We start from the raw sequence: 22,110 nt of genomic DNA, 5'->3' as shown, positions 1-22,110 counted from the left end.
CACAAATAAAAAGTATGTCATGACATCACAGGTTAATTCTTAACCGTTGAGCTTTTTGAAAACTACAGACTAAACATGAAGGTACTCAACTCAATTCTTTCACGGTTGTCTCACTGTATTTCAAGCAATACTACCACATATGTTGATGCCCAGCCTGTGCACATTTTGTGTACTTATAGAGGGCCTTAGTCCTACTCCTCCCAGCCAACACTCCCCACTGACAGGTTACAGGTTTTAAGATGTTGATATTCATTTTGTATTCATCCTTAGGACCCCAAATCAAACCTTGGAAAGCATTAGTGTCTATTTCAAACAAAGTGTTTTTTGACTGGGGGGGGGGGGTCATATTTTGACAGCAGGAATTGCTAATTTGCTAATTTGACCCCCCAGTATCAGGATGTAGATATTCATTCATCAGCCAACACTCCCCACTCACAGGTAGTGGGTTTGGGGTTAACGACAGCAAGCAGTGGAAAGATAGCATGTGGTGGAGGTTAGGATGCCGCAAATATAGGAACATTAAGGGGGTCATTGATACAGAACAGCAAGAGAGAGTGTGTGAGTGAGACAGATAAAAAGTGAGATGAGTCACTGATTGATTAAAGCCGACACTTTTCTGTTTCGACACACTCAACTCACATCTTGACATCATTGAACTTACATCCTCTCTAAACCATGGTAAGTCATGATACATTTGACTAAAATATAAAATTTTACATTTTCTCAAACACATCTCAAAGAAGTTGTCATCTCACTTGTGGTTAGAAGTAATATGCTTAGGATATTTTTTAGGTTTGGTGTCATTCGGGTAGATTGACATTTTCAGTACAGTTTATTTATCTCAGTCATGTTTAAACAATGCAGTTGAACATACAGAATGAGGGTTACAAAGTTACAGTTTGACTGAAAAGGTTTGGGCTGAAGCCGAAGCTTATATTATGCCCACGTAGTGGTTATGTTCACACGGCTATAGTCTGTACTGTCACTGTGTGGTTAATGGTTATGTACTCAAATCAAGTACAGTGGTTCCCAAATGTTTTAGCCTGTGACCCAAAAGATACATTTGATGTTTCCCTGTGACCCAAACTAATGACAATAGCAGATCTACAATTGCAATGTGAGCATTTCGGAGCAACGTGAGCCGTTTTCATTGTGGGCTATCTTCACTTCCGCTTAAATGTTACATTTGTGGAATATATATATTTTTTAAATTGTTCTTTCATGAGATTCTTTTGAAAAAAAGTTTGAATTTCTCTTTAATGTACATTGAAAACATTTTTATTTTTTCTATTAAATCTTTTGAAAAAGAAAGAAAAAAGAGATAAGGGGGAGGGGAAACAGAGCTCTAGTCCATCAAATTATTATCTTCCTTTCACCTTCCTCTTCCACCTCCTTATCTTTTCACAGGAAATTCAACAGCTCTTCATCTTCCTTTTTCTACATCTATCTTTCTACATCGTTCTTTCTGTCAGATCTCCTCCATGCAATAGTGAAAACGAGTATGGCTGGCCAATAAACAATCCCACACGCTGCTGTAACAAGTGCAAACCAGGTGATCACTGATGGCTCGAAAAGTATACAGCTTGACCGGCACAGGATAAACTTTTGCCATTGTCTTACTGTCTTAGTATGCGGTCAGGTATAACTGTCTAATGTTCTATTTGTACAAAGCAGCCGTTGAAACAAACATAGATGCTAGTATAGTAATAGGCTATGCTGCCACTTCATGATGACAGTACATAGCATAAACATACTATGGGGTTATTATTACACAACTGCACCACTCTACGGTAGTACGTTAGTTACTGCATTGACACAAATGTATAAAACATTGGGTCCAAACAATATTCGAAAACCCATTAATAAAAACTTTTAAAAATACATTAAAATATACAATACACAACACAAAGTCCCTTTACAACGGGAGCTTTCTATTGCTCCACTATGGCAGGCCATGTAGCATACGCAGAATCCCTCTGTTAGTGCCCCCATGTGTATTATATTCACTCTGATGTCTTGTGTGAGGGGGCACACCAGTATGTGCTGTTCGTTTTGTATAATAGTCTCACATTGACAAATACACTGCTCAGGTGGTATGCGACTCCATCTTCCCATTTCCACACGCAGTCTAACCGTGTAAAGGTTATCCTAAAATAGTCCTCAATTTAAGCCAGGTGTACTGCTGGTGCTGTGGACGAACAGATAGATACAATAGACTCAGACTGCTATTCATTTATGACACCCCATCGTTAAACGTACAGTCAGTGACCATTGTGTGTATTCCAGGTGAGTACCGGGTTAAGCGCTGCTCAACCAGAACCACTGAGGACACTCAGTGTAAAAGATGTGAAGGTGGAATGTACACAGAGACCTTCAATGTTGAGCCCAGCTGTGAATACTGTGACAACTGCAACATGACCAGTAAGTGTGTGAATCTGTGCGTGTGCGATATATTGATGGCTTCTCCACAATAATCAAATTCCTGTGTATACCCACCCGACCCTTACGGGGGATGGTATGAATTGCAATACCCTCCATTGACAGCCCGGACAGGGGGGGGCATGGGGGGCGGGTTCAAACAGCAAAAGAGATAAACATTGGCAATTATAAAGATAGAAATGTCACAATTGTATTGCTTGGTGGTATTGCTCACTATACTTATAGGGCTCTGCTTTTGCTAGCCCCACAAGTCAGAACCCAATGGTAGTAAAGTTTCTGAAATTTTTTAGACCCACACCATGGGGTCCTATTCCACCGCTAACCTGCTACCTGGTACACAAACATAAATAAACATAAATACCTTTGGAAACGTCGTTTCTGCAGCGTTTGAGTGATTCTGATCGTTTGAGTGATTCTGATTCTGAGAACTATAGGATACAACGGATACCGCGAATTTTCCTGTGCCGTGTCAGTCGTTAAGTATTTTTAATCTGTGTTTGACCGATTTGGAAGCTTTGATTCCTCTCTTCCTTCCTTGTTTATTGACACCACATTGTACCGCCTATCTGGCTAGCTAGTGGCTATAGCTATGACAGAGCAGATCAGAGGCAGGAACGTAGGGACGCACAAGCCAACCCCGCAGTGGGAGGCGGTACAATAGTATGTCAATAAACAAGGAAGGAAGAGAGGAATCAAAGCGACCAAATCGGTCAAACACAGTACTTAACGGCTTCTGCGGCACAGGAAAATTCGCAGCGGTATCCGTTGTATCTTATAGTTATAGCACTCAAACGATCAGAATCACTCAAACGCCGCAGAGACGACATTTCCGACTATATTTATGTCTGCGTTCTATTATTTGCATACGAAAACACATTAACGAACAGGGACCCCATGGTTCGGTTCGGCACGATAGATCGAGCTGACCCAGGGGGTTCCGAGAGGGGCTATGCTTTTGCTACAGGGGAGCAATACAAATAAGTGTAAAGGTCAGGAAGGAACCGGGGAAATACACACTGTATGACAGATGAAAATGTTTTGGTCTGCTTTGATTAGCCATTAGTCATGACTTCATCATATATGACTAATCATCTGTAGCTAAATGTCAGGTGTCTGCTAGTACCGGTATGTAGCTGAATGAGGTGTTTAATTATTATATAATTATCATATTATATAATTAATTTAATTATTACCACAAGACATTGTCAACAAAGTTTGCACTCAGTTAAAACAACACTGAAGATTTCACTCATGCTGCTTGTTGCCACAATTTGCCACAATCTACCCCCAATTTGCATGACTTGATCTTCTAGTTTCCGAAAAAATCAAGTAACCCATAAAGTCATAAAGAATAAAAAATCAATCCATTTCTCAAAACAGGAGAAAGAATTTATATTTCTCACCCAAGCTTCAAGTCAGGAGGCCTCAGATTCCTGTTTGCCCAAAAGCTCTGAATGAATTCAGAGCTATAAACCCTCAGAAAGGGATCCTTGATCAAACTTTTCTTCTTCAGATCTCAAAGTTTACTACTGATTCTGGTTTAGTATTAGACTTAAAAGAGTCTCTTCCACCAAGTACTTTTTTTAATACCTAAAATGGAACCCCTGGGAGCCTCACTTCCTGTACTTTTATAGATGTTCCTGGTACCTCACTTCCTGGAACTATTGCTATGCTTTTCCCCCACAGCTCCCCCTATGATCAAACCTTGTCAACAGAAAATGAATGACCATGGTTTAATTATATACACAAAACAAAACATATTTTCCGTACACTACATTTGGAGGTCTCAGGAGCTCCCTCAATTGCCTTTCCAGCAACCCTTGTTCTCCCCATTGCCAGTTCTGCTGGTGTACTGTTCATCGTGTGGACTCGAGTCGTGCTTTGGGGTGTTAATTGCACAGAATTCCTAGCCAGAGGGAGTGCAACAAACCATGTACAACCCAGATTCGGCACAAACAAGGGACTAAATTCTTTTCGCTCCTATGCCACCAAAATGTGGAACGCCATACCAACAGTCATTAAGACATGTGAATCCCTTGACTCCTTCAAAACCGCTCTCAAAGGGCACCTACGGATGGCTGCAATTCGAAACTGGCCTCTGTAAAATCTGAATCCCCCCCACCCCCCACCCCATTTTCCCTCACTGTATATTGTATCTTTTCCCTTTTTTGCTTCCCATTATGATGAATTACTGTTCTGTTCTTTAGCTACATAGAAATGTCTATTTGTATGACTCTAAATGTTTGTATGTCTTTAAATGTTTTGATGAATTGAACAATGTGGACCCTGTTGTAAACAAGTGTAATGCTTAATTGGGTCGTCCACTCACAGTTGACAGTCTTTGTATTGAGTTTGTGCTTAAAATGTACTGTACATTCTACAAACTGTTAATAAATATTTCAATCAATCAATCAAAGCCTGGATCCAGCCCAAAGTCTGATAATCAGGCTACAGAATTCCGGCAGCCAGCCGGTTCTCTCCAACGAATGAGGCCATCATTGTTTTGAGGGTTCTGTTCACCTTTCAATGAGTTTAGTCTGAGGGGGCATTGGAGTTCATGTTCATCTAGGTCCTTTTTGAGCAAAATGACTCCACATGGATCTGCTACTATTTTTTATTGAGTGGTGCAACCACTCCTACATCCAGCAAAGTCTGTGTACCTGTGTGTGTACCTGTTTGTTTGTTTGTATGTATAAGTGAGCATGAGTATGTTACATATTTATACCAGTAGGGGGCACCAGAGATACAGAGAAGAAATTGGAACGATACAAATTGGAATGATACAGAGAACCAACGGGAGTTGCACCACTCGGTTCACACTGGTGTGATTTTTTTTTCAATATATTGACAGAGTAACTTTGTTTTCTTTTCTAAAAATGGCATGGCAGCATCTTTGAAATGAGCTATGCAAATTGGATGGAGACAGAATGAAACTATTTGTGATTTGCTAAAGTTCCCCGGTACAGGTGATATCTGACTGTTCTTGAGTTTCTGTTTTAGAGTTAATGCTGAAATGTTCTATCAAACTGAAATACAGATGGTAATATAAACGTCTTTGTGATATAAAACCAGGCTCCCTGTACGTCATGTCCATATTGTGTGACTCAGCTGCCATGTGCATTTATGTTAAGAAAATATATTTTTAAGAAATACGTGCATACATTTGTGTGCTTGAAGGAACTTTGATTTGTGTGTCTTGATCACACACCTTCAACAATCTACTACATTACTAATACGGTAATATATTTAAATGACTGTTGTGTGTTTTTGTTCTTGCAGATATGGAATATAGGACACAGTGTGATATCAATCGTAACTCAAAGTGCCAATGTAAGACTGGCTATCGATGCACAGGAGAACCTTGTTTGGATTGTGAGCCAATGCCCGCCACACCCAGACCCACTGACACCACTACAGGTACAGTTTTACATATTCGGCTCATGATCTTACCCAAAGTAAATCAGTGACACCAGTGAGAAGGTACAGGTGTAGTAGCTAGACTCTAACTACTACAACAACTAACTACTACAACGCTAACTGTTAGAGGGAGGGAATGAGGAATTTGTACACACTTTAGCATAATAATATAATTTGATATGAAATTGTCTCACTCAATGTCACCCTAGTCAACACATGAAAGAGTTGGCTGGCCATTTATTTGCTCCACTTAACAAGCCTCCATCTTTCACCCTGCAGTCACCAAGTCCAAACCTACACGCAGAGAGGTCGACAGAAAGGTCACAACACTTGAAAAACTCACCACAACTGAACAAGTCACCACACCCACTGCACCCACAGGTATGATAAAAAAGCAACATAAATGTTTAATCTTATCTTAATCTTTCCAAAGTGGAAACAACTGTCTTCCTTGCTCAATGATGCACTCACTCTCTTATAACTTCTTATATTCCATATTAAACATTGTGCAAGTTAAACATATCAGCCCAAACGTTACAATGTATGACATTTCACTCATTTTCGGACTCCTGTAGACATTATATGGATAGTGGTGTCTGGTGGAGTCCTTACTATGACCATAGTACTTATTGTCATCACAACGAGCAAGTCCTTTCTACGTTGGATCAGGTCAAATGGTCAGTCCTACTGTTTATTATCTCTCTATCCACCCAACTGTCTGTCATGTGTTATTGCATACTGTCCTAATGTGCTCGATATACATTTACATTTAAAATCATCGCTATATCAAATATCAGTATATCAATGATTTTGATCTAATACCGCCAAACACCTTCTCTCCCCCCCCCAACAGGCTTCTGTTCTCCCGAGAAGACATATGCCATTTCACTCACAGATGATGAAGAAGACGTACCCATGCCTGTTCAGGAAATGTGCGGCAAAATGGCAAATGTGACCAACCCATTGCCATTGACGTCGATGCCACATAACTGAACAGCTGTGACTTGGAGATCATGATAGCGTGAGAAGTAGAGCACAGGAAGCAGTGAGCACAGAGAAAATGAGAGACGTTACTAAAGAGTACTTTGGTATCTCATACATTATCCTTATCCTGATATCCTATGGTACATAATAATGTTGAAAATGTTATAGGCTACTTTGTTACAGCGTATGTGTATGTTATCCTTCTAAATGTCACCCATTCTTGAGATAAGGGACAAAACCTTTTTCAAACTAGATTTTTTATTTTTTTAAGATACATTCAAATCAAATAGATGTATTTGTAGACACAGGTCTCAACTACCAATCTTGAGAAGGAACAGGTTTTTAGCATAACATTTCTTTCTAAAATGGGACATTTATGCACTTAATACCTGATTCATGTCAACTCTGTCAGACACACTAAAATCCCTTTTAATTGAATTTGATAATTTCAACAATAATATAAAGTCCTCAGTTATCTTATAATGGCTTTCAGTAATCAAGTTAAGTAATACAATTATTTTAATATTGTTTTGTTCCAATATCACACTATTATGAAATATCCAATTTCTCAAATCCGTCATTTCAACCTTTATTTTCAATATCATAACATAAAATAAAAAAAACATCATTACGTATCATTTCAGTTGGTGTTTCAATACATAAGCACAAAAGATTTAACATCGAATTATCTATTTCTTTGGAAATTAACAAAAACATCACGGGACGAACATCTGACGGAGTTGACGAACATCTGACGGAGTTGACAAGTTTAACTGATTTAGGTTCTAGACCACCTAGGATCTTGATTCTGGTGACTAATCCCACATTTTCAAGGATGAGGAATACAGTGGTACTATTTATATTGGCCCTGTGACCATGGCAGCCATTTTCAAAATGGCCGCCACCTGCTGTTATTTTACAATAACTCAAGTTCTACACCACCTAGGAACTTGATTCTGGTGACTAATCATACATTTTCAAGGATGTGGGATACATTGGTACTATTTAGATTTGTCCTGTGACCATGGTAGACATTTTTCAAAATGGCCACCAACTTTCTGTTATTTCCCAATAACTCAAGTTCTACACCACCTAGGATCTTGATTCTGGTTACTAATCCTACATTTTCAAGGAGGAATACAGTTGTACTATTTCGATTTATCCTGTGACAATGGCAGCCATTTAAAGAAATGGTGGACCTGCTATTATTTTACCAATTTAGTCAGGGAATATTATCAGAATAATGTCAAATCTGTGAATACATTTCTTACCAAGAATTTTTTCACCAATGTGTTTGTAAAGGTGTCTACTAACATATCCCACATTGGTTTCTATTGAACCACCCTAGGGGCATTTTTGACAGCTGCTGAAAGTTGGGTACCATACCAAGTGGCTATGGCCAAACTAGGGAGTCTATGGCCAAACTAGGGGTCAAACCCCTTGGGCTAAATTCGGCCAAATATCCACTTGACCAAATGTGCTGACCTCATTTTGTGATGATGGCTATGGCCGTTTTCAGCCCAAGGAGTGTTCTTCGTGCATAGCTAATGCTTGGAATGCATTCAGAATCATGAAAACTCCCTAGTTTGACATGTCACATGCTACTTAAAGCATAATGAACATATAGGTTGTTGATGGTACCCCAACTTTCAGCAGCTGTCAAAAGTTCCCCTAGGGTGGTTGAATATAAAGCAATGTGGGATATGTTAGTAGACACCCTTCCAAACACATTGGTGAAGAAAATTCTTGATAAGGAATTTATTACCAGATTGTATTAATATCCCCTGACTAACTCGTCTTCTAGACCACCTAGACCCGACTTCACCAACAGAGACCCGATTGACACCTAAACAACAAGTTTGGACAGCCCCACCAATTAGTGTTACGGAAAATAGCAAGTGTCTACCCTAGGCCCAGAGGGAGACACAGAACTTAGATGCCACGACTCCTCAACAAGCTGCCACCAGAGATGAGAGCTGAATTCTGCCGCACAATGCTCTGCGGCCCAGGAGCAACCAACACCATGTTGGAGTTCTCTAAGTGGTTGAAGCATGAGTCCTAGCCATATAGCCTGTGCAAAGGCAAACACCTTGAAGACCTGCTTGAGGTGAACAGTGAGTAGTGAACAGTGAGCGAAAGACTGAAGACAGAAGATCTGCCTTCAGGACTATCAGGCAGGATGTGCAGACACTGAAGGCATCAGTGTCGTTCTGTGTCCCCAGCATGTCAACCAAAGCAATGTTACCAAATCAAAGGAGCCTTCACCTCAAGTCACCTGGGGCTGGGTGAGCAATCGTATCCTGTATCTAGCCTCACAACTAAATACAGACACTTGGCCAGACTGCCGTTTGAAAGGGTCAAACCCTTCATCCTGATTGGGGAAGACCACCCCACCTAATCACACCAACCGAACAAGTGAGGTTGGGGCCTCCAGGTGGGCCAGCAGCCATCTGCACAAGACTGGGCTGGACCCTGCAGGAAAGCAATCTCCAGCCAAGACAATGTAAGTTGACTATAACAGAGCCCCAGAACACAGAGCTCATGAGAAGGATGGAGAAACACTGGCAGGAGGCCACCAAGATACAACGCCACACTGCAGTGGCCAGTGAAGTCAAACTGTGCGTCTGTACCTGGAAGGGACAAGTCAAAGGCCAGAAAGCCCACCTCCTTTTAATGTCCTGTCAGTAGCAACTCAACCTGCACCTGAAATAAGCCCTGACCCCTCCCAGAGAAAGTTCATCCTTGAAAATGTAATGATTAGTCACCAGAATCAAGATCCTTGGTGGTCTAAAACTTGAGTTATTGGTAAAATAACAGCAGTTTGGTGGTCATTTTGAAAAACAATGGCTGCCATGGTCACAGGGACAAATCTAAATAGTACCACTGTATTCCTCATCTTTTAAAATGTATTATTAGTCGCCAGAATCAAGATCCTAGGTGGTCTAAAACTTGAGTTATTGTAAAATAACAGCAGGTGGCGGCCATTTTGAAAAACAATGGCTGCCATGGTCACAGGACAAATCTAAATAGTACCACAATTTACAATTTACAATTTAGGCATTTAGCAGACGCTCTTAATCCAGAGCGACTTACATTAAGCAAGAACAAAAAAGCATGGGAATACATCACATAAAAACATTTATCAAGAAACATGCGTAAGCTAAGAAAGTAACAGTGGAATATCTATATAATGAAGCTATACATATAAACTATACATCTATACTACTATGCTATACATATGTACTATGACGTGCTATGACTACATACAATGCAATTATAGTGCTGTCTACATAATATGCTATAAGTCTGTATCAAATGCTATCTAAGGCTACAGAAATGCTATCTAAGGGGGTGGGGTAAGTGCTATGGGCCATGATGGAGTCTGAAAAGGTGGGTTTTCAGACTGTATCAAATGCTATCTAAGCCTACAGAAATGCTATCTAAGGGGGTGGGGTAAGTGCTATGGGCCATGATGGAGTCTGAAAAGGTGGGTTTTCAGACTACGGCGGAAGATTGGGAGTGATGCTGCAGTTCTGACTGCAATGGGAAGTGCATTCCACAGTTTTGGAGCCAGAAGGGAGAAGAGTTTGGGACGTGTGGAGCGTTGTCCCGGCGTTTTTAGTGAGGGTACTTCCAGCTTCCCTGCGTTGGCTGATCTGAGTGTGCGGGAGGGTTTGTAGGGTTCGATCATACTTGCAAGATATGGGGGAGCCATACCTTTGGTTGCTTTGAATGCCAGCATCAGAGTTTTGTATTCTGTGCGGGCAGCGACCGGGAGCCAGTGGAGGGAGCGGAGCAGGGGGGAGACATGTGAGAATTTTGGCTGGTTGAAGACCAAGCGAGCTGCGGCATTTTGGATCAGCTGGAGAGGCTTAAGTGCACATGCTGGTAGGCCAGTAAGGAGGGAGTTACAATAGTCGAGTTTTGACAAGACTGTTGTCTGGATTAGGAGCTGGGCTGATTCCTGGGTGAGGAACGGTCTAATCCGTCGTATGTTATAGAGTGTGAACCTACAGGATCGAGTGACAGCTGTGATGTGAGTTTTGAACGAGAGCTGACTGTCCAGGACAACACCAAGATTCCTGGCTGTTGGGACAGACGTTACCAGGGCGTTGTCTACCACTGTATCCCTCATCCTTGAAAATGTAGTCTTAGTCACCAGAATCAAGATCCTAGGTGGTGTAGAACTTGAGTTATTGTAAAATAACATCAGGTGGCGGCAATTTTGGAAAATGGCCGCCATGGTCACCACGAGACAAATCTGTGATGGCCCTATAGCCAAAAATGTTCCTTAAGGCATGCTCTAACTGTGTGCCAAATTAGAATGCGTCCCATTATTCAAAAACTATAATTTTATTGTTTTAGGAACACTTTTGTCAACTCCGTCAGATACATGTCAACTCCGTCAGACACAAAACCTGACGGAGTTGACAAAATCATTTTTTTCATCTTAACCCTCTGTAGTACAATGTAGCCATTTTGTTTTTGCTTCATTTGTTAGCTAAACCTAACCCTAAACTAAAATAATAAACATTATTTTGGAATTCTTAACAAAGATCATAATAATGTCCTGACGGAGTTGACATGTAAAAGCTGTGACCTCATTGATATCAACATTGTTTGTTTAAAATATCAAACAATTGAATGCTTGTCAGACCAGGTGCTCCACTGTTGCAACAAATATAAACGGGACTTGGAAAAGGAGTCTTCAGGCTAAATCTGTCGACAATATTTTCTGATTAATTTAAGACTTTTAAAAAACCTGACGGAGTTGACGTATATTGTTTGCTATGTTGTTGACAATCTACTTTAATTTAGTATGTATATTTATGTGATTGTGACAGTATTAGACACTTTTTTAGCAGTTTGAAATTGTGACCACTTGCTGGGGACAGGCTAAATACAGGCGTTTTTGGGTACAGTGCCTGCTTTTAATTAATTCAGATGGCATATGAAAACAATTATAATAATAAATTATAATCAGCTATGTTAAAAAGAATATATTACATTTTCAGGAAATACTACTATTATATTCTTCTTGGTAAATTAGCATGCTGAAGCATGTGCATATAATATGTATGATTATGTGATACACTGTATTGTATTGGGTCATTGCAGACACAGTGGCATACACACATACTGTATACACATACATCCTTATTACAATAGTTGTTCTTGCTTACTGTAAATCGCTCTGGATTAAGAGCGTCTGCTAAACACCAACATTTAACATTTAAATAATCACTTTGCAACTCAACTATAGTAGGCCTAATGTTTGTTTGTACGGTATCTCTTTCACTCCGTCCTTGTGCATACGTTTGCGTTTCAGGCACTCAGGTGACACTCTCATCTGAAGTGCCTCAAAATGAATGAGGGTTTCAGTATCTGTACAAATGTGACACTTGAACGGGATAATGGGCTGGCTGATGATGATGCAGGAATTGGACCTGTGAACGTCGCGTTACCGAGCCTCTCCTGCAGGGGTCATTATATATGTCCGTGCATGGACAATGGTGACTTGTCCTTGGCAAAAAGAAAATTGCCTATTGTGTTCTTACATACCATTATAATGTTCTCATTTTGATCATGAGACCTTAGTTAATGTCAAATCAGTGATTTGCTACAGCACAACACATTAGGAGTCCACTAATACTGTGGTTCTCAAAATGTTTATTTTCAATGACCCCCATAACTACGTACATCTTTTTAACACTATTTTACACACCTGTAATGGTCTATTTGGACTACACCTTCAAGGAACCCCAAAGGTCCCTTTTGACCCACTTTTAGAAGCAGTGCACACTAGTGCACTGCTTCTAAAAGTGGGTAAAATACATTAAGGGCAGGCTCGTTGTGTGTTTCTGGTAAACAAACAAAAAATAACAGGGAAAAAATACATTTGTATGTCCATGCCAAAAATATAATGTTGACAAATGTCCACCGCAAGCCAGCATGGTGATAAACCCTGCTCCCCTGTCCTGGCCACCCTGCCCCAGTCCTTCTATATGTTGCCTATACCTGGGATCCTTGTTTAGGACAACCCTGGCTATCTGAGCCTTGTTCAGCTGCTATAAGGAACATAACACCAGTACTGTATGTCTCCTGGGATCCTTTGTGTTCCTCACAGCACCTCCTCTTTAGACATGTGGCAGTCCTTCCCCTGCTCCTGGGAGGGGAAGAACGCGCTGTCTGTCCCTCCGCTCCCGGCTTCTTCCTGGGAGAGATGGACGACGCTAGGGGAGGTGCAGGGTGCTGGATGAAATACTGGGCCTCTTCTTCCCCCTCCCTCCTCCTCCTCCTCCTGTTTCATGTGTTCCCCATGCCCTCTCGTCTGGCTCTCTCTCGTCCCTTCGCCCTTGCCAGGAAACTGACTGAGCAAGCTGAAGACGACCGTCTCTGCATTATGGACATGGATGGAACCTGAGGGAGAGAAAGAATGAATAGAGAGAAAGAATTAGAGGGAGGGAGAGAGGGATAGTACAGACAATACATGAATAAAGCTAATATACTTGCGTCACAAAACATTGTGAGCTTGTAAATCATCTATCAACGACTGAATAAAATAGCAATTAAATGGTTAACTAATAAAGAGTAATACATTTAAAAAAAAATCCTATATTTTAGTCATCAGTACCCATATTTGTTGCAAAAGGGAATGGCTGCTGCTTAACACCGGAGGTATCCCTGAGGTGTGTTTTCCGAGTGGAACCATCTCTCTCTCCCTAAACGAAAGGTTGATGAATCAGTTTGGGGCAGGTAACTAACTAATACACGAATGTAATGTGCTAGAAATACACAGATTCATTCACTTACCTTATTACATAGCTTCACAATAGCTGAAAAAGAGAAAAGAATATTCAGTGTTATAAGGAAATTCCATTACGGCCGGATGCGAGGGATTATGTTTTCACTTCTGTGAATCCGCCTGTCTGTCCGTCAGTCCGTCTGTCTGTGAACAGCTAATCTCAGGCAATCAGGGTGGCAGTGGCTCAGGCCAGGGTACAGTTGCCGGTTGGGAACCGGAAGGTTCCCAGTTCGATCCCCCTGAGTTTGTGTCGAAGTGTCCTTGAGCAAGACTCTGAACCCCTAATTGCTCCCGATGAGCAGCTTGGTGCCTTGCATGGTTTCCTCTGCCATCAGTGTATGAATGTGTGTGTGAATGGGTGAATGTAATGCACTCTGCAGCTATGTAAAACGCCTTGGATAAAGGTGCTATATGAATGCACCATATACCATACCATTTAGGCACCACTGGATCAATTGGTGTGAAACTATGCGCACATACTCCAACCCTAGATTTTTTTAATGGGTCTCATAGTGGCATAACATAAATCCTGGTGGAAATTACAAAAGAGGTGCTCAGTGGGAGAATTTCTGAAATAAGATGCCGTGTGGATCTCCAGGTTTCAGAGATTACGGAATTCACTTTTTCTTTGCTGTGGATAAATTTGAATATTTCAGTTCCTTGAGGCCTATTCATGAGGCAATTCTGCTTTGATGGACAGTGAATAACAATACAGGCCATATACTACGCAGAATAACAACACAGGCCATATACTACACCGGAGCCATTTGGACCAGGCCTTTGCACTGTAACTGGCTCATAGCCACCAGGGTGGCCTTGGAAACAGTTGTTTACCTCGCTTGAAGCACATTTCGTCTCCTGGGTGACAGACACAGTACAGGATAAACAGGGCTATGAATCCCAAAGCCACGACGGGACATAAAATGACTGCCAGTTGGCCACTAGTGTTATCTGAGGGACAGAGAGAGAGAGAGACATACGTACAGAGGGGGAGGGTATATTTAAACCTTACTGACATTTATTTTCATTTTATGTTCATGGCATCATACTCATTAATGTGCACTAATACAAAATACAATGTACATATAATAATGTACTGTATGTTCTCACACATATATACACACACACACAGCACGCTCACCTGTGTTGTGTTGTGTATTATTCTTCGCCATTATTTCTGCCACTGGTTTAGATGTACATCTGTGTGAGAGATTGATATTAAAGTAAACTTCTGCTTAAATACACATTAAGACCTAAGAACGAAACGTGTATAAGATGAATTAATTAAATATACTGTACATATTCTGAATGCAACGTTTTGTTTGTCCCAAGTAAAATCCCTTTAATTACAGAAGCTTTATTGTGCAGGGATAGAGTGACACCCATTTTTGCTACAAAAGACACAGTTTACTGTAACACATTTAGAAAAATGCAGCACAGGAACATACAATAGGCCTACAATTAACCTACATTGCACATGCAAACATTCAGATTACTGAGAGGATAAGGTATGTACTCAAAAGCAGGGCGGGATTTCATTCCACAACGCAACTGTGTAAACTGTATGAGCCCTAAGCGCCCTGATTCTGGGGTTGAACATCTAACATGTCACAACGTATATCACTCTAGTGCATTCTGTGCTTGTAGGTGTGCTATTTATATCTAAGAGAATTTATTGTAGAGGGGAAATAGGAGTGGGCCGAGTATACTATAGCCGGTCCCAGGTCAACTATGGGATTAAGTGATATGAAACTATACACAAACTACACCAACACACTGGGCAACAATAATGATTGATGAATGACTTGCTCTGAGACTTCTTTTTTTTTAGCTCAGAAATGCTCGGCTTTGAACAACTGATAGTTTTGTCAAAAGGAGGGTATTAAAAAGTGGACATTAAAAATATCTGTGTGGAAGAAATATAGTATGGGAAGCTCTCAAAAATAGGGGGCCTAATATTGACACCTGGGGGACTGCGGTCAACACAGTACATAGTGTTATAAGTGGGAAAGTAGTAAGTACAGGACTCACTGTGGAGGTTGGCAGCGTTTGGTGGAAGTGCTTGAATGTTCTGTGGAAAGTGAAACTCTAGTCTGGAGGACTGTGATCCCAATCCCATCCGGTGCTAGTAGAAAACAGGAAAACCAACAGTCAGTCACATGACTCACTGTGTCCGTTAGAACAAAAGAACATTGATCATCTCCTCATAAAACTTCCTTATTCTCTTGAATCCTCACCGGATGTGATTGTCTTTGTCTCAGGGACCTTTTGCGCTCTCTTGCATTCTCGACAGTTTCCTGTATGCGAGTCGGTGTCAATACAACTGAAACCTGCTTCACAGACACACCTGAGGTTGGATGTTCTGTTGCATTCCTGCACCACCATCAGATGGAAATCTGAGAGAGACAGAACAAAGAAGTATTCAGTCTATGGGTGCAACAGGTAATTGAATGAATCAAATGAATCGATTATAAAAAAGAATGCATTTGAATAACAATCACACAGCAAATATAAAGACAAGCTAATATAAAGACAAAGACTAACGTTTTTTTGTGGCTGGTTAATAATGAATACTACACAGCGCTGTATAGCATGTATTCATTATTAAGTAATTCACACTTAAGTCATTCACACTTGGTAGACACCAGTGGAGGTAATGAGAATAAAGTCGTTTTACCCGGTGTACAGTCTCTGGAGGCTGAGCAGTAGTGACAACTAGTTTCACGATTCCACAATGCAGTGTAGGTATTATCACCACAGGGTGCACACACCCCACAAGATGTCTGGTACTCACCTGAAGGAAAACATATACATTCTTCAGAGTATGAATATGTAACACTTCATTCACATTCACTTGTACAACACTAGTACAGTGATTGATATTTGTGACATCATGGCTTTTGATTCAAAACACTTACTGTAAAGGGCTACTTCAACTATTTTCATATGATAGGTCCTCCTCACTATGATAAGGTACCGTTTTGGCCAGTCTCAGAGGAGGGCTATGGACAGTAACTCGACTACCAGTGACATCATCGATGGGGAATCCAAGCTGATTGAAACGGCAATTTTTATATTCCTGGAAGGTTAGCATGCTATAATAAAAGCCAGTTCTCCCATTAATAAAACAACATTGAAATGTCCAAACCTGCCTAGTGCCTACCAGTGATGTCACTGGTAGGTATCTGAACTGTCCACAGCCCTCCTCTGAGACACAGACTGAGTAGACATAAATGGTACCATATTATATTATAATGAGCAGTAGTGAGGACCAATCATATGAAGATAGGTTGAAAATGGGTGAAGTGGTCCTTTAACCACATGAACCCTAGTTTAGGCCGGCGAACATTCAGTAAAAATAGCCGGTCTACAAGCTCACAACACATCGCAATGTGAGCTTGCAAATCGGCTATTCTGCCTTTATTGATAGATACAAGTGGAGAATGACAGGAAAGAGACTCGAACGCGTGACACGCTGTCAGGCCTATATGTGGCATGTGCCTGGACCACTGGGCCAGCGGGCGCCTGCAAATCGGCTATTTCTTTATGAAGATATTTGGTTTAAAGGGGAAAAAGGCTGGGGCCTAATATAGCTCCCTTGTACTGTTTACTTAATAACTCATAAGGGAAGCGGGTGAAGAGTTCAGTGTCACGCATCATTTGGCTGCAGGAAACTGTGACTTTTCGGTTAAACAGGGTTCTCTGGCAGTAAGTAGCCACCTGGCCGTCCTTCCACCTGCACAGTACAATCCTCAGTGTCAACAGTTCAACTGTGCATGCATTAGTGTGGGCATGCATTTAACACGGCTCTCAACCTATTGCTTTGTATTTTCTCTTATTTACTCTTCCCGACACATTTTAGCAGTGTTCAAACATATTTTTGTGGCACTTTTATGATCTAGTATCAATAACTATACTATACTATATGAATATAAATAGGAGTATTGTGGTAGATCCATTCAGTCACATAGGCAGTGTGAGTTGAGAGCAATGCTTGGAACTGCAGCAGGCTGCATATACTACTAATCAAGGATGTGGTTATTATTACAGTATGGAGCGCTGTGTGCAGCTTTCATCAAGACTGTGTGTGTGTGTGTGTGTGTGTGTGTGTGTTTGTGTGTGTGTGTGTGTGTGTGTGTGTGTGTGTGTGTGTGTGTGTGTGTGTGTGTGTGTGTGTGTGTGTGTGTGTGTGTGTGTGCATGCTCAAAGAACATACTGTAAGAGGTTCCTACGATGAGACATCCTTGAAACAACTATAGTCAAGCAACAGAAACTCTTGCAAACACTGAAATAGTAGACGGAGGCAGAGAGGACAAGAGGCAAACAAAAACAGCTATTTCCATTTTGCGTTTAGTCATACTTCTTTCCTGAAAAATCTGCATTATTCACTAACCGTTGATTCAGAATAACCTACGTCAAGGAAGTGAGTCAGGCCAAGAAGAAAAATAGTCAGAAAAACAAGTTAGCCAGCAGATGGGTGATGGTGTTATTTCTTACCTGGTGGGCACAGTTTACACTCCCTGGAGTTCCTCTTAATCTGTAAACCCGCTCAAACGGTTTCCGTATAATGTCAATGTCAGTACAATGGCCTGTAGAACTCATGATACACAGCTCACCCTTAACCCATTAAATGTCGTTTTAGATTGTAGGGTTGGCTATTCAAAAATAGCAGATATACAAGCTCATCTGCTATTTTTGAGCATTATTGAAAAATCGTGTGTGAGAAAAAGTGTGAGAACTACTGATATAGAAGGCATTTGTAGAATCGGCCTCAGGTCTTAATGGGTTAAAGGTTTTATGACATTCATTTTCATTTATTTTTCTTTTTTCTTTTAGGTTTTATGACCTCAATTACACCCAAAGAATTTGGGTTTGGAAGCCTTTTGAGCTACAATGAAAACAGGCAACACAGTGAAAACAGTGACATCTGCTGGCAAATCCCATTGACATATATGGGATTTGCAGGGTCTTACATCACTTACTAAATCAGAGCACCTGTTTGAGCCAGAAAACCCCAGATCACAGAAAATCTACTGAATGTTAAAAGTTCATGTTTTTTGGGTGCAATTGAGATTAGAAAACCTAAAAAAAATAAGAACAATTCCAAAACCTTTTTTTTAATGTCACAATCCCTTTAAATAAACAAAAATACTTCTAAACTGGTGGAACTACAATTACAATAGAATGCTTGCCAAATATCCATCTGTTATCTATCCATCTATCTAGTAGCCATCCATCCACTGCCCTCTCTCTCTCATTGCGAACGCAGTGATTGCGAACCAGTCAGCACTAACTATGAGACCCTGCAGATCATGTCTGTGTGTGTGTGTGTGTGTGTGTGTGTGTGTGTGTGTGTGTGTGTGTCTGTGTCTGTCCCGCTGTGACACCACCCGCCCGCCACCAGAGGGCGCAGCTGTAGCACACACACACACACACACACACACACACACACACACACACACACACACACACACACACACACACACACACACACACACACACACACACACACACACACACACACACACACACACACACACACACAGTAGAAAACTTAAAAAAATTACTAACTAAAAAGAAAAAAAAAGTACGTAATTTATTCTAATTGTTGTTATTGCAATTTACGAGCTGCGTTCGCTTCCCGCGTCTTACTTGTATACTACAGTATATATTGTAATTTGTATACTAGAGTCAATGTCTATACAAGTATAAGGGTGTGTGTGTGTGTGTGTGTGTATTGCATACACATATACTGCATATATCCTATGCTATCCATTCGTGGTAAAGTAATTGTGTCAAAATACACAACAAGGGGAAAAGATTACCAGAGAAGAGGTGAGCCCCAGCTGTGCAGATAAAGTCAGGATAAGCACAATGCATTGCACTGCAGCGCCCATTACAGAAGACTGCACTGCATAGCCTATATACACTCCTGTGAAAACAGTAAGTGGCAATGAATGGCTACACGATCTTCTAGTATGCAATTTTGTGTGAGGAAACATACATAAGAAAGTGTTGTTTTACCTTGAGCTCCTGAAAACATGCAACAAGTTATTCTGCTTGTATTGTTCAACTGTAATAAGTACATGTGTTCAAAGTGTGGCCCACTGTATCTCTCTCTCAACACCTCCTGTGTCACTCTTCCTTCAGCTGTTCAGGTAACCGCTTCCTCTAAACATGTCCCATCCACCCACGCTACCATCGCTCTGGTGCCCTTAGAGGTTCAGAGCCTAGAGCTTCTGACATGCCACTCCGTCAGACTCGAAACTCTTCTCAATCCACTGCAGAATCATGTGTTCACTTAATATAAGTGCAAAAATGTACCCTCACAATGTCATTTTGAAGCTGTCCGACTTTAATTAAAGGACCACTTCACCACTTTTCAACCTATCTTCATATAATAGGTCCTCACTAATAATCTTGAAAAAATGGTGCAATCTTTTTCTACTCGGTCTGTGTCTCATAGGAGGGCTGTGGGCAGTTCAGAAACCGTCTTCCAGTGACATCATCGATGGGGAATACAAGCTAATAAAAACTTCAGGCTTTCGAGTCCTGAAAAGTTGCAATGCAAAAATGGAAGCCATCTTTCTCACGATAATGAAAATCTAAACATTTTTGTAAAAAAATCTTGTTTAAAAAATAATCTGCCTAATGATGATGTCACTGGAAGACGGTTTCTAAACTGCCCACAGCCGTCCTATGAGACACAGACTGTGTAGAAAAGAATCGTGCCATTTTATCATGATTATTAGTGAGGACCTATTATATGAAGATAGGTTGAAAAGTGGTGAAGTGGTCCTTTAACACTCAGAAATTTGCAGTGGACTTCCTGTGGTAGCATACGTACTGTAAAACCTGAGTCAGACATGACTTCAGAGTCTGTCTGCGCAGAAATAGTGTAAGATTATCACATCGCATACTGCAGCTGTTTTTCTCTTTTGAAAGCAGTGGGATGAGAGTCAGAGAGACCAAATAGTGAGTTATATTTTGTTTGACTTTCACACAAAACACGAATCTCCAAAATCCACTACTCACCATCAATAGTTTTATGACTGAAATGCATTTGCGGGTCCATTTAGCTAGTTATGGAAAAAGAGATAAACAAAGCCCATGTATTTCAGTAAAACTCTGCGGGCTTTAGAAATATTTGTTTAGTTAATTATAAACAGACTTCCTTTTCGCCCCTTTGCTATAGGCCTATGGTTGAAGTGTGTGTGTGTGTGTGTGTGTGTGTGTGTGTGTGTGTGTGTGTGCGCGCGCATGTGTGTGCGTGCGTGCATGGGCCTACGTTAATTTGTGTTCAGTTGTGCATGTGGGGGGAGTGCGATACTATACAAACTACTGAAACTAAACTAGTATGTCAAATAAGCAGTTACACAGATGACGGTATTGCTCAGCTCCATGTTTTATTCCTCCCCTCTCTTCCACACGACACATCTCTGCAGTGAAGCTTTAGCCAAACCCGCTTTCATTTTGACATGTTCAGGGATGCTGTCCAGTCACCATGGGGTTGGGTAGTCACTAAACACATGGTTGTACTGTACAGTATCCCCATTACATTAAGTTGCTTATTGTCATCAGTCATTTATTTTAAATATAATTTCTTGAATGTTGTTCAATTATGCATTATTCTTGTATTATAGATCATTTTACATTGGTTGACATCACAGTCTAAATTACAATACATTTCACATTCTCCTTGATATATTGATTTGTTGCAAAATAGTCCAACGGTAACTGAAAGTAATCCAATCACTTTAATGAACTTGAATCTTCTAGTGAATTACACTACTAATATTTCTCAGCAGATAAGCAGTAACTTGTGACAGGTTAACTTTCTTTTCTTTTGTTTAAAAAATAATTATCCTACGATTTGTACAACCCATTTTTTTTCACCCACTGTCAATTATTGTCTAATCTAATGTAATCCTGGGCGCTACACTCTTTCTGCCAACCTGGGAGAGCAACGGACTGACCTCATGCTTCCTTCAATGAGGAGTCCAAGCCGCTTCTTTTCACCTGACAGGGGGGCATTTCCCTGGTTGGACGTAGCGCGCCGTGGAAGGAAAACGTTATTCCAACCAGTTCCTTCCCCCTCCATCAGGCGCCCTGGTTGGCCAGGGGGAGGCAGTATAGAGACCAGGATTACTGCATGTTTTTTTGCGGGGGTACCTACCCTAGGAGATAAGGGGAGAACATTCAAACTCCACACAGAAAGGCCCTTTTGCCGGGAATTGAACCTAGCTAGGACCTTCTAGCTGTGAGGAGACAGCGGCACAGACTGCGCCACCGTGCCCCCAGTTAACTTTCAAAAGTAATCCTACCCAACCCTATACCAGCCACACACAACAAAGCAATATTCCACATTCTATGCCAGGTCAAAGGCCTTGAATGTTGTAGAACTAAAAGCAATATACACTTAAACAATGTTGAAACAAGGTGTTATCTCTTTTCAGTTGTGTGGA

The 22,110-nt window shown here is 40.9% G+C and overlaps 2 protein-coding genes across 2 annotated transcripts; one reads left to right on the top strand and one right to left on the bottom strand.

Moving 5' to 3' along the window:
* Positions 1–1,473: 1,473 nt before the first annotated feature.
* Positions 1,474–6,872, top strand: LOC310855804 (uncharacterized protein). The gene is made up of 6 exons (XM_083760953.1): positions 1,474–1,552; positions 2,287–2,421; positions 5,719–5,856; positions 6,136–6,237; positions 6,432–6,533; positions 6,710–6,872. The coding sequence occupies exons 2-6, from the start codon at positions 2,358–2,360 to the stop codon at positions 6,847–6,849; spliced, it is 546 nt and encodes a 181-aa protein (XP_083617079.1). The 5' UTR covers positions 1,474–1,552; positions 2,287–2,357; the 3' UTR covers positions 6,850–6,872.
* Positions 6,873–12,723: 5,851 nt separating this feature from the next.
* On the bottom strand, positions 12,724–19,699 carry LOC310856373 (tumor necrosis factor receptor superfamily member 5). Its single transcript, XM_083761755.1, has 11 exons — positions 19,670–19,699; positions 19,471–19,577; positions 18,143–18,182; positions 16,323–16,439; positions 15,883–16,041; positions 15,677–15,770; positions 14,787–14,845; positions 14,480–14,596; positions 13,654–13,676; positions 13,475–13,562; positions 12,724–13,260 (listed from the first exon to the last, which is right to left on the bottom strand). The coding sequence occupies exons 1-11, from the start codon at positions 19,686–19,688 to the stop codon at positions 12,962–12,964; spliced, it is 1,122 nt and encodes a 373-aa protein (XP_083617881.1). The 5' UTR covers positions 19,689–19,699; the 3' UTR covers positions 12,724–12,961.
* Positions 19,700–22,110: the final 2,411 nt, after the last annotated feature.

The sequence above is a fragment of the Protomyctophum parallelum genome (genome assembly GCF_964188405.1).
Source record: "Protomyctophum parallelum genome assembly, chromosome: 3".
NCBI classification, from domain to species: domain Eukaryota; kingdom Metazoa; phylum Chordata; class Actinopteri; order Myctophiformes; family Myctophidae; genus Protomyctophum; species Protomyctophum parallelum.
This window is presented reverse-complemented; position numbering and strand designations above follow the sequence as displayed.